We start from the raw sequence: 18690 nt of genomic DNA, 5'->3' as shown, positions 1-18690 counted from the left end.
TAGATAGATAGATAGATAGATAGATAGATAGATAGATAGATAGATAGATAGATAGCCATGTAAAATTCTGCATAAGAGTCAAATAAACAGTTAAACTTAAGATAATTACATTTTAAAGGTGTTCATTTCATGATTTAAACAGAGAGAATGGTTTTGGAACCTGTTTTAAATGATGATGACTTCACGAGCTCAGATATAAAAAAAATTCCCCCAAGCAATTATCTAATTTTGAGAATTTAAGTTGTGTTATGTGAATATAAAAAATAAACAAACTTGTCCTTAACAGCATGCATTAAAACACAATACTTACTGGTCAGGGTTATTCCACCACTGACCCCGCGGTGGTTGCACCATTGTAGCATACATTTCGATCATCTCAAATTCTCACGTGTTATTGAATTTTTAAGGCAAATTGTCAAATCTTAAAGTTGTTTCTTTTATTCTTTCTTTTTTTCAACCTATCCTAATTATAAATGAATGGGCTTGTCGTGCTCGCGCCTCAACCTGACGGGGACGCGCAATTCATTTTTCCAGCAGCGCAGAGAGGAGAGAGTTCAGCCTCCGGAGAGGGAGGAGAAAGGACTTCATGAAGGAATACGCTTCTCAGAGTTTGGACAAAAACCGCGTCCGTTGGGACACAATGAAGAGTCCTCGGTGTCTCTGTTAGGTTTTATCGGCGAACAGGAGTTGAGGAGCGCGCTTCGGTACGCTGGAGTCACCGCTGCAGCTTCTCCGAGTGAAAAGACGGCTTCAGTAAGGGAGGAACTTTGTAGAAAAAATGCAGGGAGTTTCAGCAACTGGTAAGTGAACTGCCCTCCTAAATGTTTCTGTCTGCTTATATTAAACACAGCCTCCACTTTCTTTTATCTCTGGAGTTGTTTCCAAACGGCTGCGGCTGGTATTACGCACAGGATTTCAATCTCCAAAATGCATTTAGCAGCTGTCAGCGGGGCAGCTGCAGGCCCGCATCTAGCTGGAGAATAGAAATAATAGAAGAAAGTTGCTTCGCTCCCCAGGCTGCCCAATAAACACAAACTAAAGGGAGCTTTAATACTGGACCTCCTTGGAAGCTCTGGATGACAGACAATCAGGACAAGAATAGGAGCAAAGCGGTGCCAAACCCTGAGAGAAAAAGGCCCTGACCTCACTGCGTCTGACTGAGCCCCCTCTCTCTGAAACACACACAAACCCTCACATTATATCTGCTGTAACTTAGTAAGCCATGAGCGGAAATCCAACTGTAAACACTCTTTCTGATAACAGGGGGGCTCCTGCACTGTCCTCCCTATTGTGGCTGTGACTGTGTCCTAGTGAGGAATGTGATTTAAGTGGAGGAGTAGGAGCGATTCAAACACTGGGGGTCTGTGAAAGTGCCTGACTTTATACATCTGTCCTGCCTGTAGACGATCAGTGAGATATGAGTGTGTTTTTTGTGGTTTCCTCTTTGCACTTTGTGCAGACATATTTATAGTGGTTAAATTATTTCACCAGAACTTGACTTGCATTTCTACCCCACAACTGAGTGATTAGTTTCTTACCTTCCTGTCCAGCCTCCATCTTCATGTTGCCCCTGGCTTAAATACACCATGCATTGTTGGATTTTATTTTCACCTACAGCTATGCATCATCATAAAGAATAGATAGGGAATGCTATTTGAAAATATGCAGAAGGAAAGTAGTGTCTTTTGTGCATATCTGCTGATGGTTTTCACAAATGGAATAAAAATAGCATATTTACATTAGTTTAGTTTGTAATAATACAAAAATGAGCAATAAATTGAATTCATACCAATGCAATTAAATATTTAAAATCAATTAATGATCAAGTGATTGGAGGGATGTTGACAAACCAACATCTTTGGGTTTCAGTCCATGTGTTCCCAATGCAGAGGCTGATGAGAGAATAACATAACTTACACTTCTTCCGAACCGTCACTGCTTTAACCCTGTTTATATTTCTGTTCAGACTGAAATGACCCTGTGCATATTTCATTGTAAGATATATAAATCTATATTCTGCTCTTATATGGCTTCCAAGTATAGCAGTGCTTCTTTCACAGCTGTTTTCTCTCCGACTGCTGAGCTATTGGATTATTTTCCTACTCCTTTCTCCTGGTTGTGACTGAATTAATGGCACTAATATAACCTGTAATCCAACTGGTTGGATTAGGTTCTCTTTTTGTCACCAGAAGTAGCTTTTGATTGAGTTTTGCAGGAAAACATCATTGGAAACAAAAAAACTTTTTCAATGGAACAAATGCCCAGACCATGTGGTTTTTATTTCAACTAGCTCTGATCGTTTGATAACTTTATCTGGCTATTCCAGTCTGCACTGGTCCTCTTTGCAAACTGCTTCCATGTGTTTTTTTTTTCTTTAAGCTGGAGGTCAGTTAGCCTCTTTGACCTTTGTCCAACCTTTGTCATTTAATCCATTCCTACTTCTGCTCTGTATAAATTAGAGTTCCTAAATTGTGGCACCAAAGGTTCTTTGTTCTCCATATTTTAGATGCATCTCTCTTCAACATGCCTGAATCAAATAATAATGTCAATAGCAGGACTCTGGGGAACTTGACTGCATACCGAGGAGGTAATTTAGCCATTCTTTTCAGATGTGTGGGAACAGAGATGCATCTAAAATGTGGAGGAAGTCTGACCTTGAGTTAAAAAAAACAGATTTCAATAAATCTTTTAAATAATATTACTCAAATTTAATAACCTTTGTAATCAGATAGGAATCTCCTGATCTAATATTAATATCGGATATCTGTCCAAGATTGGCCAAAAAACTAATAATGGATTTTATCACCTCCTGTTAAAAGTTTCTGTAACTCATTGGTTTGTTTTACATGGGTCAGTTGTTCTCATATTGTTTGTTGTTGACTTTTGTTCCCTGTTTTGTAATATTACTTGATCAAGACTTTTCTAACATTCTACATTGTAAAATAAGTAATTAAAGCTGGTATTATTCCTGCTAATATCTTATCTGGTCAATATCGGTATTGACCAATTCTCAGAGCTGCAATATGGGTATCGGCAATGGAAACTTTCATGAAGATAAATAGTCATAAAAGGGTGGAATCTTGTGTATGAATAGTGTTGCCTTAAATAAGTTTTTCTATAGCAAGTATTGTTGTTTTGTGAATCTAATTTTTATTTGGGCAATTGTGAAATATAACCCCTGATCTAATCAATATAAAAAACAGGAAATGTATTCTACTTGTTTTCAAATTAGCATGTGTAAAACTGGCATTCAGTATGCCCTTAGGAAAAACGTCTAAGGCAAATCTTTCTGATAACCACTCAATATTTCTCAATATATTTAGTTTTGTTGCTACCATATATAATACAATATACACACCTAGAAGTAGGATTTTGATTGAAACAAAAAGGGAAAGAAAATCTGATTAAAAAAGAACAAAACATCCAGTTACTTCTCTGAAGTTGGATGTTATGATGATTTACAATAAAAAAAAAAGATGAGTACCGGTATAAGGTGTTGTCCTAAGGATTAAAATTGGCTAAATAAATATTGAACCAATTTACACAAAGTAAAGGCTAATAGCTTTAATATCTTTAGTTTTTCATAGTTAACCACTGTCAGGGTAAATAGAAAAATTGTAAAAAGGCAAAAATCAAACAATTTTTAACAGGCTCTTTAAAAATGACTAATAAGTCAAAGAAGTAGTAGGAGGGTAAGGCCGGGGGAGAGCAGTACAGATGAAGTGCTGATGGGACGATATCAGGCAGCAGCTGAGGTAAACTATGCAGAGAGAAAGAGAGTCTGTTTGTTGTGAGGCTCATGGGAGGAATCGATCTGCCGTCCTCCTGGCTGACTTTCTTTTTCCTGCAGTTCGGCTGTGTATGGTTTCTCTCTCCCACACACACACTCATATTCATTCTCAAGGCCTGCCCCTTCATGATCATCCTTTGTTGTGTTTTTGCCGTTCCTCCATCCTCTCCCACACTGTCCCAGATCAATCTCTACCCCCTCTTCCTTAAAACCCTTTCTCATCCCCTAGGACACAGCTACAATCACATTTATCATTTTTTTCCTCCCCTTGACTCTACTTATACTTGGGAACCCCAGTCTGAGCTCTCTCTCCGATACTTATGTTTGTATTTATGATAGCAGGGTCATAGGGGTTGCAGGCTGCTTCCATCGGATCATCGGAGAATCTATTAAAACAAACCACATCACAAATAAACTGTGGTGGGATGGATAGCATGCCTCTCAGTCTGAGGCCCACCACAATCCTCTGACTTGTTTCCATAAACTTTATAGACAGATTTCACTCTCATTCCTGCACTCAGAGATGGCTCAGTGTTTCCCTGACAAATGCTGGTTGGCAGGAGGTCTGTAAGTAGCAGGGTGGATGTCCTGGCTGGATGTTTGGGTTTTTAATCATTAATACAATCCTAATGCGCCCGGCTATGTTAACAGTCCTAATGCATGCATCTCCTCTTCCCACTGAGAGTGTAAGAGCAAGATGAGGAGGACATTTTCCTGCACGGCAAACATTTGCCCACAACTATTTTAATTTAGACTATTGTTTAGTTTAGCTGTTGAACTTTGCCTGTGGAACATGGCACATTATCCCTGGGTGTGAATTATACAGTAACCTGGCAGGGCACAGGGGAGGGATTCAGTCCTCTACTGTATCTTTTCTTTGTTTATAGCAAAGTCTGTATGTCAGTAATGATGAATGAAACAGATTAGAGCAGCAGTCAGAAGGAGTACCCAGCAATCACTTTTAGGTTAAAGGAGTCACAAAGTTTTCAAGATCAACTCTGTAACCATAAGGTAAAGTCATGCAACAATATGGCCTTTTTCAGTCCTGGGATTTAAATGGGGTTAGCATTCCCAGAGTCATTTATAGATCAGGTTAGAGTGAACCTAACAGCACTAATCATGATTGCTGCTACTGTGAAACTGTTCTTTAGTTACATAAATAAATCCTTTTGTTATCGGTTTGTGAAAACTTCCCGTAAACTAGTGGATTTGGCATCAGATGGCCTCTTCTGTCTCACAGAAATAAGGAAAGAGCTGGATGGACTGTTGTCTGATTGAGTTTATTCTACCTTCTCAGGTTGCCGTTTTCATGCATCCTCTCAGAGAAACCCTGTAGTTGTCTCTCCACTGTGCATCCTTATATTCTTTAAGGACTACTCTCTTCCACCAGTCTATACTTGCATCCAGCCTGAAATGCGATAGCAGACTGGAACATGCAGAGAAGGAGTTCTTGGATATCTCATTCCTGATGTGCATGTAAACGAATTATATCTGACTGAGCCGTTATCTGATTTCCTCAGTTATCAGACTTCTGCTGTGCACGTAAGCACGCTCAGCGGTAACATGGTGATTAAAGCAGGTATGGGTTCCTTTGGCGGTGTGGGGATGTGCCAAGTTCAGGTGGAACATTAAACTAGTGTTTCTATAAACCCTGTCGGCTGAGGGAAGTGCTGTAAAATCTCCCGATGGGCAGCTAATCTGGTTTAGGACGTGATAAAAGGGACAGGTGACATGGCCCCCCAAATCAGCACGGATGCTGGAACCTTCACTCAGGAACTCAAGCAACTTTACTCTTTCTCCACATTCTGAGTTTGGAAGAAGCAGTTGTTGTTTTTTTTAACGCAATCCAAATAATTTCTAAAGTTTTATGTTTAGCAATCATACAGTAGCTTTCTCACATTTTCTGCCAACCAAAGCAGCGTTAATCCACAGACATTCAGAAGGTGAATAGAAATAGGCATTGGGTCTAAAGCTGATATACATCTACCGTAAATTAGCTATTGATTTCATTACAGGAGTAGATTAGCATTCATAGCTGAGGTGGAAATTTGTAAAAAGTCTCCCTCTGCTCTTTCTATAAATGGGATTTTGCAGACTGAAAGAGTTACTAAAGTCTGAGATTACCGTAAGAAGGAAGTTTTGTTTTGGGTCGATAAACTGTTTTAAAAATGCCCAAACGGTGTTTGTTAGGCATTCAAACACATTACATACATACTTCTACACCAGCATAGATCAAACATGCTAAATGTTTCTTCTTCTTCTTTTTTTTTTTTTTTTTNGAATTTTTTTTTTTTTTTTTTGGGGGGGGGGCGGTTTACCATTAATCCCCCATCAGTGCAGTTTCAGTGTAACATACCCTCCTCATTTATACTGTGAAAGAACCACCATGGAAAGTTAACAACAGATTTGTTTTTTTTTTTTTTTTTTTTTTTTTTTTTTGTTCTTTTTGGTGAGGGAGCAGTTTATGTTGGCATTGGTGGCTAATTGGCTGTAGCTTGATTTACAGTTAAGCAGCACAGAGAGACTATAGACTGTAGAAGCAGGACTTCATAAACAAAGTCAGAGCTCAGTGACCATATCTGGAAACTATAGCTGAGGATGCTACACAGATGGACAGAACTGGGGAAAAAAAAAAGATTTGAAAGAACTTAGATCATTTCTGTTGAGAGTAGACCAGATGCAGGGCTGGAGTCTTTTAGCAAAGTTAAATAATGTGAGTAGTATGGTTTTTTTGGGATTTTACTGTATAGACTAAATATCGACAAATATAAATTTTAAGGCCAAGACAGATTATTTTACAATTAATTTAAAGCTGCAAGTCTTTCACCTTTCAAAAAAAGGAGGTTTTTCATAAACCTTTCCCAGAATTTTCCAAAACATTGAATGGTGTTATCTGTTAAGATAAGTTTATAAGTTGTGCTTCAATTATTTAACTTGATCTAGATCAGAACTTTGACTAGGCCATTCTAAGACATCAGTGTAAGTTGAGTCGATCAACTTATTGAAGCTCTGACTACAGTGCTATATTTATGCTTGTGGTGTTCTGGAGGTTTGTAGAGCCAAACTATGTCATTTAAGTTTCCACGCCCCTCTGCACAGCGTGCATGCGATCACAATTTGCACACTGCGCACCTTGGAAAATTCGTTACTACAACGACAGCTCTGCTTGTATCTTGAGATTTAGTCCATAAACATCACTACAAACAACAGATGTTGAAACTGCTAAATTACTGTGTCAGTCTTGGATGACACAACGAGAATGTAATAGATTTAATAGGATTTAATTGTAAGTAGCTGTGTTTTCTATTTCCCATTGTTTTTGTTGTCATCTAACGCAGCCTGAGCAGGCAGAAAACTCGGACAAACCTCATACATCAAATCCTTTACTGGGTCCATTCCGGCCTTGTGAAATCTACTATCTCTGCAACAACAACAAAGGCTTAAGTGTTATTAGACAGCTAATAATACAGTAATAAATTACCTCTCTGTAAAAAGCTGAAACTGACCTCATGTTGAGTTGTTTTAGGAACAGGAGTAGAGAAAACTGACCTCATTTGCCTATACTGTTTATTGCATGTTGGAAGAAGTCTTTCCAAGTGTGTTCTTCTTTTGAATAAAGACACTTTAACACAACTTTGACAAGGAAATGACAGTTAAGGGGTTAAAGGTTAAATCTAAATAGGATTACAGTTTAAATTCAGGCTTTTCTTTTTCTTGGTCCTTATTTCAAGTTATTAAAAATATATAAATGATTAAATACCAATATCAGTTGATATCAAAGGCTTATATTGTACAAGTCTTTCAGCTATAACACACAGCCCTATGCTAGAATTTAACCAGAGGTGTCAGAGTCGTGATAAATGGCCTTTCCTGTTGTCATAAAGCACTTTATCAAGTCCAAGGTCTTTGAAGAGCTTTACATTACATTTAGTTCATTCACATGCTTATGGTGGTGAGGTACATTGTAACCACAGCTCACGCTGGAGCACACTGACAGGTGAGAAGCTGAAAGGAGTGGGGGTTTAAACCAGCAACCAACCACTTACAGGATGAACCCTACCTTCTGGGCCACCGTTATATCTATAGCTCTAAAAAGTAGTCATACACATTAAACTTTTTCACATTTGTGCTGGTATTACAACAAACTTCAGTGTTGTACTACAAATTACATGTAACAGACATACACAACGTGGACTGTATTTGTCAACTGAATGGAAAAAAACTTGAAAAAAAGTGACTTTTGGATTCTTATGGAGACAGCATTCAAACACCTGCAACACTTTCCAGTATTTTTCCATTCAGTTGACAAATATGGGCTACTTTGTGTCAGTCTGTTAACTTTAAAATTTGTCGTAGTACCTGAACAAAATGTGGAAACATTTTAGGGGTACGCATGCTTTTGGATTAGTATGCAAAGAGTTGATTCCCTTTTCTTGTGCATTTCAAGTTGCATTGGCTAAAACCAGATGTACAGTACTGCAGATATCTTGGTTTTGCAGAAGCCATTTTTCTTCCCCTTTTTGTTCAAAGTAGGACAATATTTTCAAGTGAATAAACTTTAAAAAAAATTCCATTGTACTACTTTTTATTCATGGTTTGTGAGACAGTATCAGATAAGAGTTTTAAGCTGATCTGAACGCACTGTTTGTGCATCATCCTTTCCAACCCAGAAACCACAAAGGCTCCACCCTTTGTACATAAATATTTCTACTATATAGCAGCAAACATGTCTCTTTCTTTATTGGTTGTCCTTTAATACATGAACTGTAAAAAATTGTGGGGAGCTGAAGGCAATCTTCTGCTTGACTTACTCTCATTAAAAGTACCGATACTCCCTTTCAGTATCTGCTGACGTAAAACTGCTCCGTGACTAATCCTAACCAACAGAAGAACTGGGTGTATTTCAGTTATCAGAAGACATCCTCTATATCCCTACCTTCTTCCACCTTCTTGTGTCTCTTTTGCTTACATCTGCGTGAAACAGCATGACTCAGTTCCAGGAACATGGAGAAGCTTCAGGCTCTTTCTGGCAAGCCGGTGTCAGTCTGAATTTCCCTGATGGCAGTCATATATGTGTGCTGCTGTTGCACAGATTTTTTCCAAACATAGATTGTAAGTGGAAAAGCAGCCCCAGAGGAGATGGAGCTTTTTTCTGATAGGTCTTTGTTGTTATCACTTCTGTTCTCATCTTCTAAACATGTGTGCACTGGATATTTGTTTTCTTACCAGTTCATATTAGCTGTAGTAGCTTGGGAGGCCATCTAAACTCCTTTTTTTTTGTTAGATTTTGCAGGTGTAACAGTAGTTTATCATGAAGAATGAAGCGTAGCAAGGTTGACTTTAGAAACAGCATTGAAAGTGAAGTGAATGGGTTTAGGAACTGGTTTGTTTTGATGTGTTTCTTTACTATAATTATGACTAACACATTATTGACACTCCTGTTTAACTGGTTATTACATAAGTTCAAGGCATGGCTTAGGCATTATGTCTAAAGAGTTTGCATAGCTACTGATATTCTAAGCGACATGAAGGTAGGATTGTTTTTGATATTGAATAAAAGCCCTCCAGAAAAACATTCATATTTACGCTGTCATAAAACTAATCTCTATTTATTCACTGGATTGTTGATTGTCCATTTGGATTGCTGATTGCCCATTGGCTGTACAGGGTTAAATTAAAGCCACTGGCCGCCATATTGGGACTCCCTTATTAGAACGGTCGCAATGTAAACAATATGTGCACTACAGCATGGAACGTGATGTTCTCATTTTCAGACTTTTTTTTTTTATATTCCCCCCCTGCAATTTTCACCACTAATTGAAATGTCTTTAAATCCACATTAACATGAATTCAACACACTGAAGTTAACAGATAAATGGAGGCAGAAGACGTCTTTCAAGCATCAATGCACACATTCAGCGACACACAGGAGCTCTTTCAAGCTGGGCACCGTTTCATTCATAACACCTGTCCAAATAACGAGGAATCTGAATCAGAAATAATTTAATAATCCCAGGCCGAAATTACTTTTGTTACATTATTCCATCTGTAATGGAGTGATTATAGGACCAGTTTGATATTACATAATTTCATACAATATTTATAAAATTAGGGGGTCCCGGCTCCATCTAGCTCTCAGTTTGAGGCTCCTTGGCCTGGAAAATGTTGAAGACCCCTGACCTAAAATAAAAAAAAATATAATTATCTTGGTTGGCCAAAACAAAAACCTGACTTTTGCCTCATATGAGACAAGCAAAGAGTCAGCTGTTTGCTGATTTTTTTAAATTTTTTTTATTATTATTATTAACAAAGGGCTTGACCAACAGCAAGAAGAAGTGGGGTTTTTCAGTAATCAAGAGAACCAGTGTCAAGTGTTTCTATTTAAAAAAGGGCATTACACAGAGGGAACTATGGTTCAACTTCTGCACTGATTGTGGTACCGAGTAAACGCTCGAAATAATGGCAGCAAGAGAAGCTTTCCTCTCTTTCTTTTCTTCTGATTTTGTTTGTAGTCTAGTAAATAAAGTAACGAATTATCAATTGTAGGATTTAGGCTCATATCGTTGTTTTTATAGGGATTAATTTTTTTTTTCTTTAATTCTTGTCTCTCAATTAGGTTGTGATTTATCGTGATTAATCAAATATTGAAATAATCATCAAATAATTTAGTAATCAGTTAATCAGCTGGATTATTGAGACTAAACAGGCCTTTAGCTGATGGAGTGACCCACTTAGTGCAGTATTTGTAAGAAAACTGTTAAAAATATATATCGATATTTTGCATTTATGATTTTAAAAAAAATAACTTTTTTTGTCTATCAATATGCTCTATTAAGAATTCCACAAATTTAAAAGTTTTAGTTTCACCTGGTTTAATTCTTTAAAGAATTTTCTTAAGGAACCTTTTGATATCTAATTATTGATCGATTTATAAAAAAAAATAATCCACAGATTAATGCAAATCTTTAAGCCAATATTTCTTTTTGCTTCCTTTTCATCATACAAATCACATGGCATTAACAGATGTTACAGAAAACTCACCTGTTTATAGAAAATTATTTTAGTTTAAATAAAAAGACAGTTTATATTAAGAATGGATATCAAATTAAGCGCCAAGGCTGCTGTATGCAAGAAATGATTCTGTAAACACAAGCCTCTATTGGCCTTTACAACAACAACAACCAAAATATCGGTCAGAGCTGGAGGTTTTCTGATTTAAAGAGCCAGAACAACTTATACCAATCAGACTGACATTTTCTATGTGAGTTAGTGGATTTAAAATGAAAGAGTATATCTGGAAAATCACTGACATCAGATTAGATCATAGCTCTAATTGTACAGAGTTAATTAACTATGTGGTTTTTGACCAGAGCCAGAATAGTCTGGGATAAATGCAATTAATCAAACTCTAGTCTGATTGTAATCTTTTTATGATGTATCTTTTTTTTTTTCATCTTTTTTCAACTTAAGGGCTGTTTTCCTGTTGTTGTTTTTTCTTCCACAACCACCCGCCATATTATCAGCTAAGATAAAAGACATCATATCGAAAGCTCAAGTTGTTTCAGAGTTTTCACACATTAATAAGATCCGGCTGGAGTTAGAAGTGAGTTAACTGTAGTTTATTATTGGGATGTTTCTGTTCAGAGTAGCACCTCTTCCTGCATGTTATGTTTATACTGGAAATCTCTTGGCTCATATACTTAGACTCACACACACACAGAAGGCGGAAGTGACCTAGTTTTCCTAAATGGTACCAACTGTGGAGGCCTTCTAGAAAAGAACAGCATAGCTTGGTGTCACCCAATAAAGGGGCTAACATCTGAGATATTGTGCACCAGCCTCCAGACTAAATGAAATCTCACGCTGGTCATCTATGTAAATGTACGCGAGCCAGATGGTAGTCTGCTAAAGTCTGAAGCTGCTGAGGGTGGGACTATGGTTGCTCTTAAAGTGGTGGAAAATCATTTTAAGTCAGCAGATAGGCTCTCAGGTTTCATCACAGTTAAGCAGTCAGTCACAGAATAAGAAGGGCTTTAGTTACAGGAATGTTTTCTGCTGGTCGGCCTGAATCTTTGTCCCTCTTCTCCTGTCTGGTGTCTGTCTGGATCCGACCTTCCCTGATGAGGGGGATTTTCCTGGGAAAGTCTTATGGAAAGAAAAAAGCCGGAGCCCTAATAGTAAAAGCATGTTCCATTATATTTTCTCTCCTTCTGTGTGTCCGTGTGTGCGGTTTATGAGACCAGCTTCTTCCTCGCACACAGAAAGCATTGTGTTTTTTCCCTCTCTCATCATCAAGAGGAGCAGGCTCTCTGGAATCAGAGCTTCCTGTTCAATGTGGGGTGAGGCCCATGGATCTAGAGCTGAGGGAAGGAGGGAGAGGAAAACGGAACCAGCTGAAGGTCACTGTTAGGTTACACACTGCAAAAACGATCTCAAAATTAGTAAAAATGTCTTAAATTAAGGGTATTTACCCTTAACTTTAGCAGGTAAATTAGATGATTTGCCAATGGAATGGGTATTTTTACTCTTAAGATAAGATATCTACCGGTAGATATTATGCACTTGAAATAAGACAATACAATTGTTTTTTTTTCTTATTTTAAGTGTAAATTGTCTTATTCCATTGGCAAAGTGTCTCACTTAAATCCATATTTCAAGAAAAAATGAACTTATTTTAAGAAAAAATTACTTATTTAGATTTCATTTTTTTGCATTGCAGGGGCTAACATCAGCATTTGATCACACGAAATTGGATCATGAACGCAAAAGGTTAAAAATGGACGAAATAGAATAGCTAATAAAGATTGAAGTATTATTTAACAAATCTTGTAATTTGCAAAAATATTGCCACCAAAGAGTTAACTATTGTCTGCATATGCAAAGGCTGCTGAGAGGGCTCTGTTAGGAGCTCCTCACTGCATGACACACTAAAACCAACTGCTTTAAAAGCTTTGATGTCCAAAATAGTCCTGTCTCTAAATGCAGTTTCTTGTGCCAAACACATACTAATCTAATCTAATCTAAAGATACAGATTACAGATCAATGATTTTTTTTCTTGTTTGAAGAATTAATTTGAGATAATAAAAAATATTTCAGGTCAAAAAACATAACTTTCTGCATGTAGATGCTCTCAGGCTGCCCTCCCAAACTCACCTCTTTAACCTGCGAAGGTCAAAATCCACCATTGAGTGAGTCATGTGACCCAAAGCACTGCTTTACATTAGTCTGAGAGCTAGCTAAGCTTAAAGCTGACAACAAAACAGAAATGACACTTATCTGATCAGACATATTTGTGGTTCTCCGATGTAGGAGGAAGGCTGGAGGAGTGAATGTGCTCTTGTCTTTACACGTTACTCCCTGACTTGTTTGTTATTTGGTTCAGAAAAACTGATACATTTAGAACAGTGGACTGTTGCTAGATGCTTTCAGCAGGTTAAATCTTGATGTTACCTAGTGGCTTAAAGTATATATGTGTCACTTTAGTAAACTTACTAATAACATAATGTAGTTGTTGAATGTTGACTAATGAGTTAATATTCACATTAAAGATGTGCTGGTCAATCAGATAGATTCAGTCTTAGTAAGATCAGCTCTGATTGGTGGTTGTCAGATTTAATAGTTAAATATATATATTTTCTATTTGTTAAATGCATTAAAGCAAGAGCTCCTGATATTTTAATCCATGAATACCACATTTAACGGCCTTTACTTTTTAATGCACAATTTTGTTGATAGTTATAACTCCAATGAAGGTGAGGGACTTACACATAGAATCACCACATATTTACATAAGTTCCCAAAATACACAAAAACCATATTTCATGGTTAGAGTCACCATATGGATTTCTGTTTGGTAGTCAAAAAAAGTTAAAAAACAATCTAATTTTGTTTCCAAGTTTGGGGGCATTGCAGGCTAACAAAAGAAGCCAAATGATCCCCGTTCCAAAGGGGTGGATCTGTTCTTCCGTTTCAATATGCATGTTTTCTAAAAAGAAAAAAGGCTTTGTTGGGCTACTGTATAAAATCTCAAACTAAATACCATTTCAGACATTTTGAATTGAAAAAGCTTCCTGGATGGGAAGCAAAACATCTTTAAACTTGGAAGCAAAGTCCAGTGGATTGTTTTTTTTAAAAACGTTTTTGGAATGACTATGACCTGGATAACTGAGAGCCTTCACCAGCATTCTGTTTGGTATTTTCGAGAATAATGCCTTTAAACCTGTAAGGGGATGGATGGATGGATGGATGGATGGATGGATGGATGGATGGATGGATGGATGGATGGATGGATGGATGGATGGATGGATGGATGGNAAAATAACTGCAGCCTTCAGGAACAATCCAGTTTTAAATAAATAATGTTTCCACTCTGATAACAGCAGCATGATTTTACCTGCTGATTGACGATGAGCCTGGAGCTTCTTTTATAGCCAAGTGATTTGACTCTGTTAAAGCTGAACTTGGTGCCAAAACCTGTGATTTATACACTTAAGAATTGTCCAAAAACACTTTTCATGCTTGATGAAAAAGCCCCCAGCGTCATCCTAATCATCACGCTGTCTGCTATTCATACTCAACTGATGCAGCCTTAAACCATTCTGTAAAAGTCTCGCACATCTGACTGATTGCAGCCAACAAAGCAGCCTGTGTTGAATTCTCCATGGTCTTCCCCTGTGCATGCTCCTCCTTCTTCTCTGTCTGTCTGTTCTGATCAACCATTGTCTGTCTCTGTCTCCTTCCTTGAAGCTGCTGTATTTATTCTACAGAAACCATAAGGTCCACATTCCAGTCTTTGTGGCCCGTCTAACATTTTCTACATTTTTAAATGCTAACATGTTGAACAGGTAGGATTCATAAACATTGCAAACACAGCCTAAAGGCCTGTCTGTCAGCTGGAAGCTTCTAAACTTTGCCATCCGGTTGATCCTCCCAGCCACCTGCTTTAATCTGTCAATGTATTTTATTTTTTCATGCACTATATATATTTTTTTCTAATGCAAAAACATAGCAAGTAAATCTGCCTAACCTCTGCAGTTTGTTTTTGTTTTCTTCTTTTGCTTTTTAATCCTGCTGTCTATCTTTTTTGTGCCCCTCCCTGTAAAAATGACATTGATGTAGTGTTTCTGCTCTCTGGCTGTAATGCTATTATTTTCCCAGTAGATGGCAGTATAATCTTAGCTGCAACAGCAAGTAAAAGCTTGTTCTTTTGATTTTAATTAAAAACTTATTTAGACACCACCATGATCACCAGGAAGTCTCTTTACAGAGACATGTTACAAAGGGGTAAAACAGAGCTCTTTTCGTGATAAAATTGTATCAGCCATACAACCACCAAAGCTATATTTAAAATCCACTGGTCAAAATATTTTGTTGCAGACTTTAACTTTGCTGCATTCTTATTCAGTAGAATAGAACAAGCATGTTTCTATGGCGAGGGGTGGGAATGCTGATGGTTGACTGGGATCTTCTCTGTGTGTTTCAGACGGGTCTAAAGCAGCAGCAGTAGTCGAGCTGCTGCTGTGCACTCTGATATCATTTTGGTTCTTGGTGCTGAAGGTCACCCTGGTAACAGACGACTGTCTATCGATGGTCTTCTGTCTTCCTTCCTATTATAGTCTGTGCTGGCCCTCTGCCATTTATCATTTGCTGTCTCTCTAATGACTTTGTGAAGCAATATAGCATTGTAATATGCTACAGGGAATTTCACTTTAACCTACTGCTGAATGGCTGCTAAAATGTGGGTTTATTTATTTATTTTTTGTCCTGGTGTGAAGCCACATTGCCTGGTATAAGTATGCACACATCTTGTGTCTTTCCACATTTTTTTCAAGTTACAACCACCATCTTTAAATAAATGTATCTGAATGTAATGTTATAGACCAGGGGTATTCAACTAGATTTCAGAAGGGTCCAATACTTTATCGTACTCCATCTTTCTAAGGGGTCCTTAACCATTGGATGTTGCACATATGTATTTGAAAAATTTAAAACTACTGAGGCAACTTCAACATTTTATCAAGCAAAATACAGCATAGTTTTAAGGAAAGTTTTATATATATATCTTAAAAATGCTTCATTTCCTGATCTTTAAAGAACAATTTTAAAAGCACCTTACAGTATAAAATACGTCCTTGGTTCTGTAGATCTTTCTTTTACATAAGCTGAATCCAGTTGCAGCACAAAGTAGTAGAAAAAAAATACAAGTTTAGGGCTGAGAAAACATTATTCATTTAACAGAAATCTGAGTTTGTCTATTTTTATGTTATTGTTTTTTATTTTATTTATTTATTTATTACTAAATGAAAATTCTGAGTAAGTCCTCAAAGTTTAGGTGCTTGGAATCATGGTGGTGTCTACTGTTGCCAACAGATGCATATTAGTCTGCCAACTCATCTTTGAATGCCCCGTTTTCGTAGCCCACTTTCCTGAATTTTGAAACAACCAATCTCAAATGTGTTGATATTTAACGGCTAGCTTCTCTCTGACCCGCTTTTCATCTTGGTGTGAACAAAACAGGTCTAACGTGATTGAAATTGGTTGTGGTGAGCGACTGAAGAGCAACAGCTGGGCTGTCAAAGCCGTGCCTGATGAATATTTTCCTTTGAGCGGAACAACCGCACATTTATTTTACCACATAAAATGTCCAGCGGTCCAGTCCCTGGCCGGAGTCTGCCAGTTGGTGACCCCTTTTATAGACCAACCTGTCATATAATTGTGAATAAAAACAATTTGTTGATTAAAAACACTGAAATGTTAGCTTACATTTATATCTTTCTTTTTTTCAAAATCCAGCAATATGTCAGTTCATTTCCAATAGTTCTTTAAACCATTTTAGTGACCACCTCATAGATAGCCAGAGAAAATAAAATAAGGAAAAAACAGCGTAACAGCAAGAAAGGAGCACAACAGACAGATTAGTGAGAAAGTAACAATCTCCCATACTTTGGCAGTCATATGGAGCCCAGTTTATTAAATAAATATAGAGAGAGAATAATAGAAATAACAAAGCAGAGAGACAAGCTGGGGAAAGAGAGTATTAATCAGAAAATCAGGGAAACTTTGGAGGAGCAGCAGAGATCACAGCTCAAGTGCAACAATTGTTAGTCATGCACCTCACAAATCCGACCTTTATGGGAGATTGCCATATAAGGAACACAGCATTGAGTTGAGAAATTTGTACTTTTTGGCCTCATGCAAAAAGTTGCACGGAGAAGATCTAACATCGCTTTAAATACAAAGTCTCCATGGTGGTGGCAGGATCATGCTTAGGTGATCAAAACATGCATAGAGCTAAATATATAGAAATCCTAAAGGAAAATGCTTGTTTAAAGAAAAGACAACACAATTTCCATTTGACTTGACAGTTATGCTCTACTTTATACTGATGTACCATTTAAAATCAAGCTTTATTTCTGATAGATCTGATTTTTTTAAGAGCCTGATTGTGTAATTTTAACTTTTGAGTCTAGATTCCCACTTGACTGCCTGTGCTCACCAGCTCTTGTCCCAGGACTGCCATAACAGCATGTATCTAATGAGGAGATGAGAGGTACATCCACACAGATGGATCCTGTTACCGCTGCCCGCAGGGGATTATCTTCCTCCACTAGTTATTTCAGGAGGTGATTTTTTTCCCTCCAGATTTTTATTTAGTTTAATTATTCACTAACAATCTCCTCGTTAGATTTTTGTAGCATCTAAAAGGTCAAAGCATAATGAAACAGACGTCTGCCTCAGGTGTCTCAACATCTGGGTTTTTGACCATGCATGTGTGTAAGTGTGTGTCTGCACTCATCAGCTGACTGCCTTTGAAACAGTTCCCTGAAGTTAGACCGTTCTAATGAGTTCCTGCAAAAACATCCTTGAAAAATGCCTGGCTTGTACAGTAGGTTGTTAAACTGTCATCTGTCACTCTGTGGTGTGAATGATGAGGCTTGTTAAACCTGGCCCTCTGCCTATTGAGACTCTGCTGCTGTGACTTCTTAGTCAGTAAAGGATACCTAAATGAAAAAAGTCAATGTTTCCTAAAATAAGTGTATTTGATCTTAATTTGAACATGTAAATAAGATGATCTACCAATAGAACGTGTACTTTTGCCTTTAAATAAGATAATTCGATTGTATGTAGTTTAAATAAGATAATGGATTAGTTTTTTTCTTATTTCAAACATAAATCATCATATTCATTGGAAAATTGTGTTATCTATCTTCTTAAATTAAGAAAAAATTTAACATTTTTTGCAGTGCATGTAAAACTGCTTCTTAGTGAGGGATTGCCTCATTGCTGAATGTGGTTCATTAAAAGGACTGTGGAAATCTGCTACCAGTTTAAGTGTTTGTTATGGTGAAGCTGTCCAAGCTAATAAAGCGGTGGCGCATTTAGTGATCGGTTAAATGTTTGTCTTCCTGTGTCTCTCTGGAGAATTTATTTTTAGATGCCAGCTTTTTGTTAATAGAAAAAAAAAGAGTTGTATTAGATCAGATCTGTTCACACATTTGGATGTAACCTAAAAACACAGTGTTTTAGGGGCAACAATAAAAAGACAAAATAGTGTGTCACACTGTCAAACAATGGGGGATGTGGTTATGTGCAGCATTAACCACCACTTTCAAGCTGTTCAGAAGCCTTTGCACACTTCAGCACTCAAAGCTGCCTGTGAATTACTGCAAATAAAGTTAAAAAGTCATTCCATGCTGATGCTGATTTTTGCATCTTACAATAAAGTGTTGTTGTCTGGGAGCTTTTAAAGAATCAGGGTCACAGTTCCCAAGTGTTTAAGTTTTGCTTTTCTGTATTTACTGGTTAGTTGATTATGCTCATTGAGGTCTTGCCACGTTAGTTTATGTGTTTGTTTTCTGGTTCTCAGTTTATCCTTCTGATCTCTTTGTAAATTTAGAAT

General features: G+C 37.3%; 1 protein-coding gene across 2 annotated transcripts in view; it reads left to right on the top strand.

The window, feature by feature from the left end:
- The first annotated feature begins 543 nt into the window (after window positions 1-543).
- The window catches only part of LOC107088162 (FYVE, RhoGEF and PH domain-containing protein 3-like), an 80811-nt gene continuing 62664 nt past the window's right edge, over window positions 544-18690 (top strand). For both annotated transcript variants that reach the window (XM_015380164.1, XM_015380163.1), the window contains exon 1: window positions 544-800. In XM_015380164.1, coding sequence (XP_015235650.1) covers window positions 779-800 — 22 coding nt within the window. In that variant the 5' untranslated portion in view covers window positions 544-778. The remainder of the gene's footprint in view (window positions 801-18690) is intronic.

This window comes from Cyprinodon variegatus, unplaced genomic scaffold, assembly GCF_000732505.1.
Source record: "Cyprinodon variegatus isolate N-32 unplaced genomic scaffold, C_variegatus-1.0 Scaffold208, whole genome shotgun sequence".
Classification (NCBI taxonomy): domain Eukaryota; kingdom Metazoa; phylum Chordata; class Actinopteri; order Cyprinodontiformes; family Cyprinodontidae; genus Cyprinodon; species Cyprinodon variegatus.
This window is presented reverse-complemented; position numbering and strand designations above follow the sequence as displayed.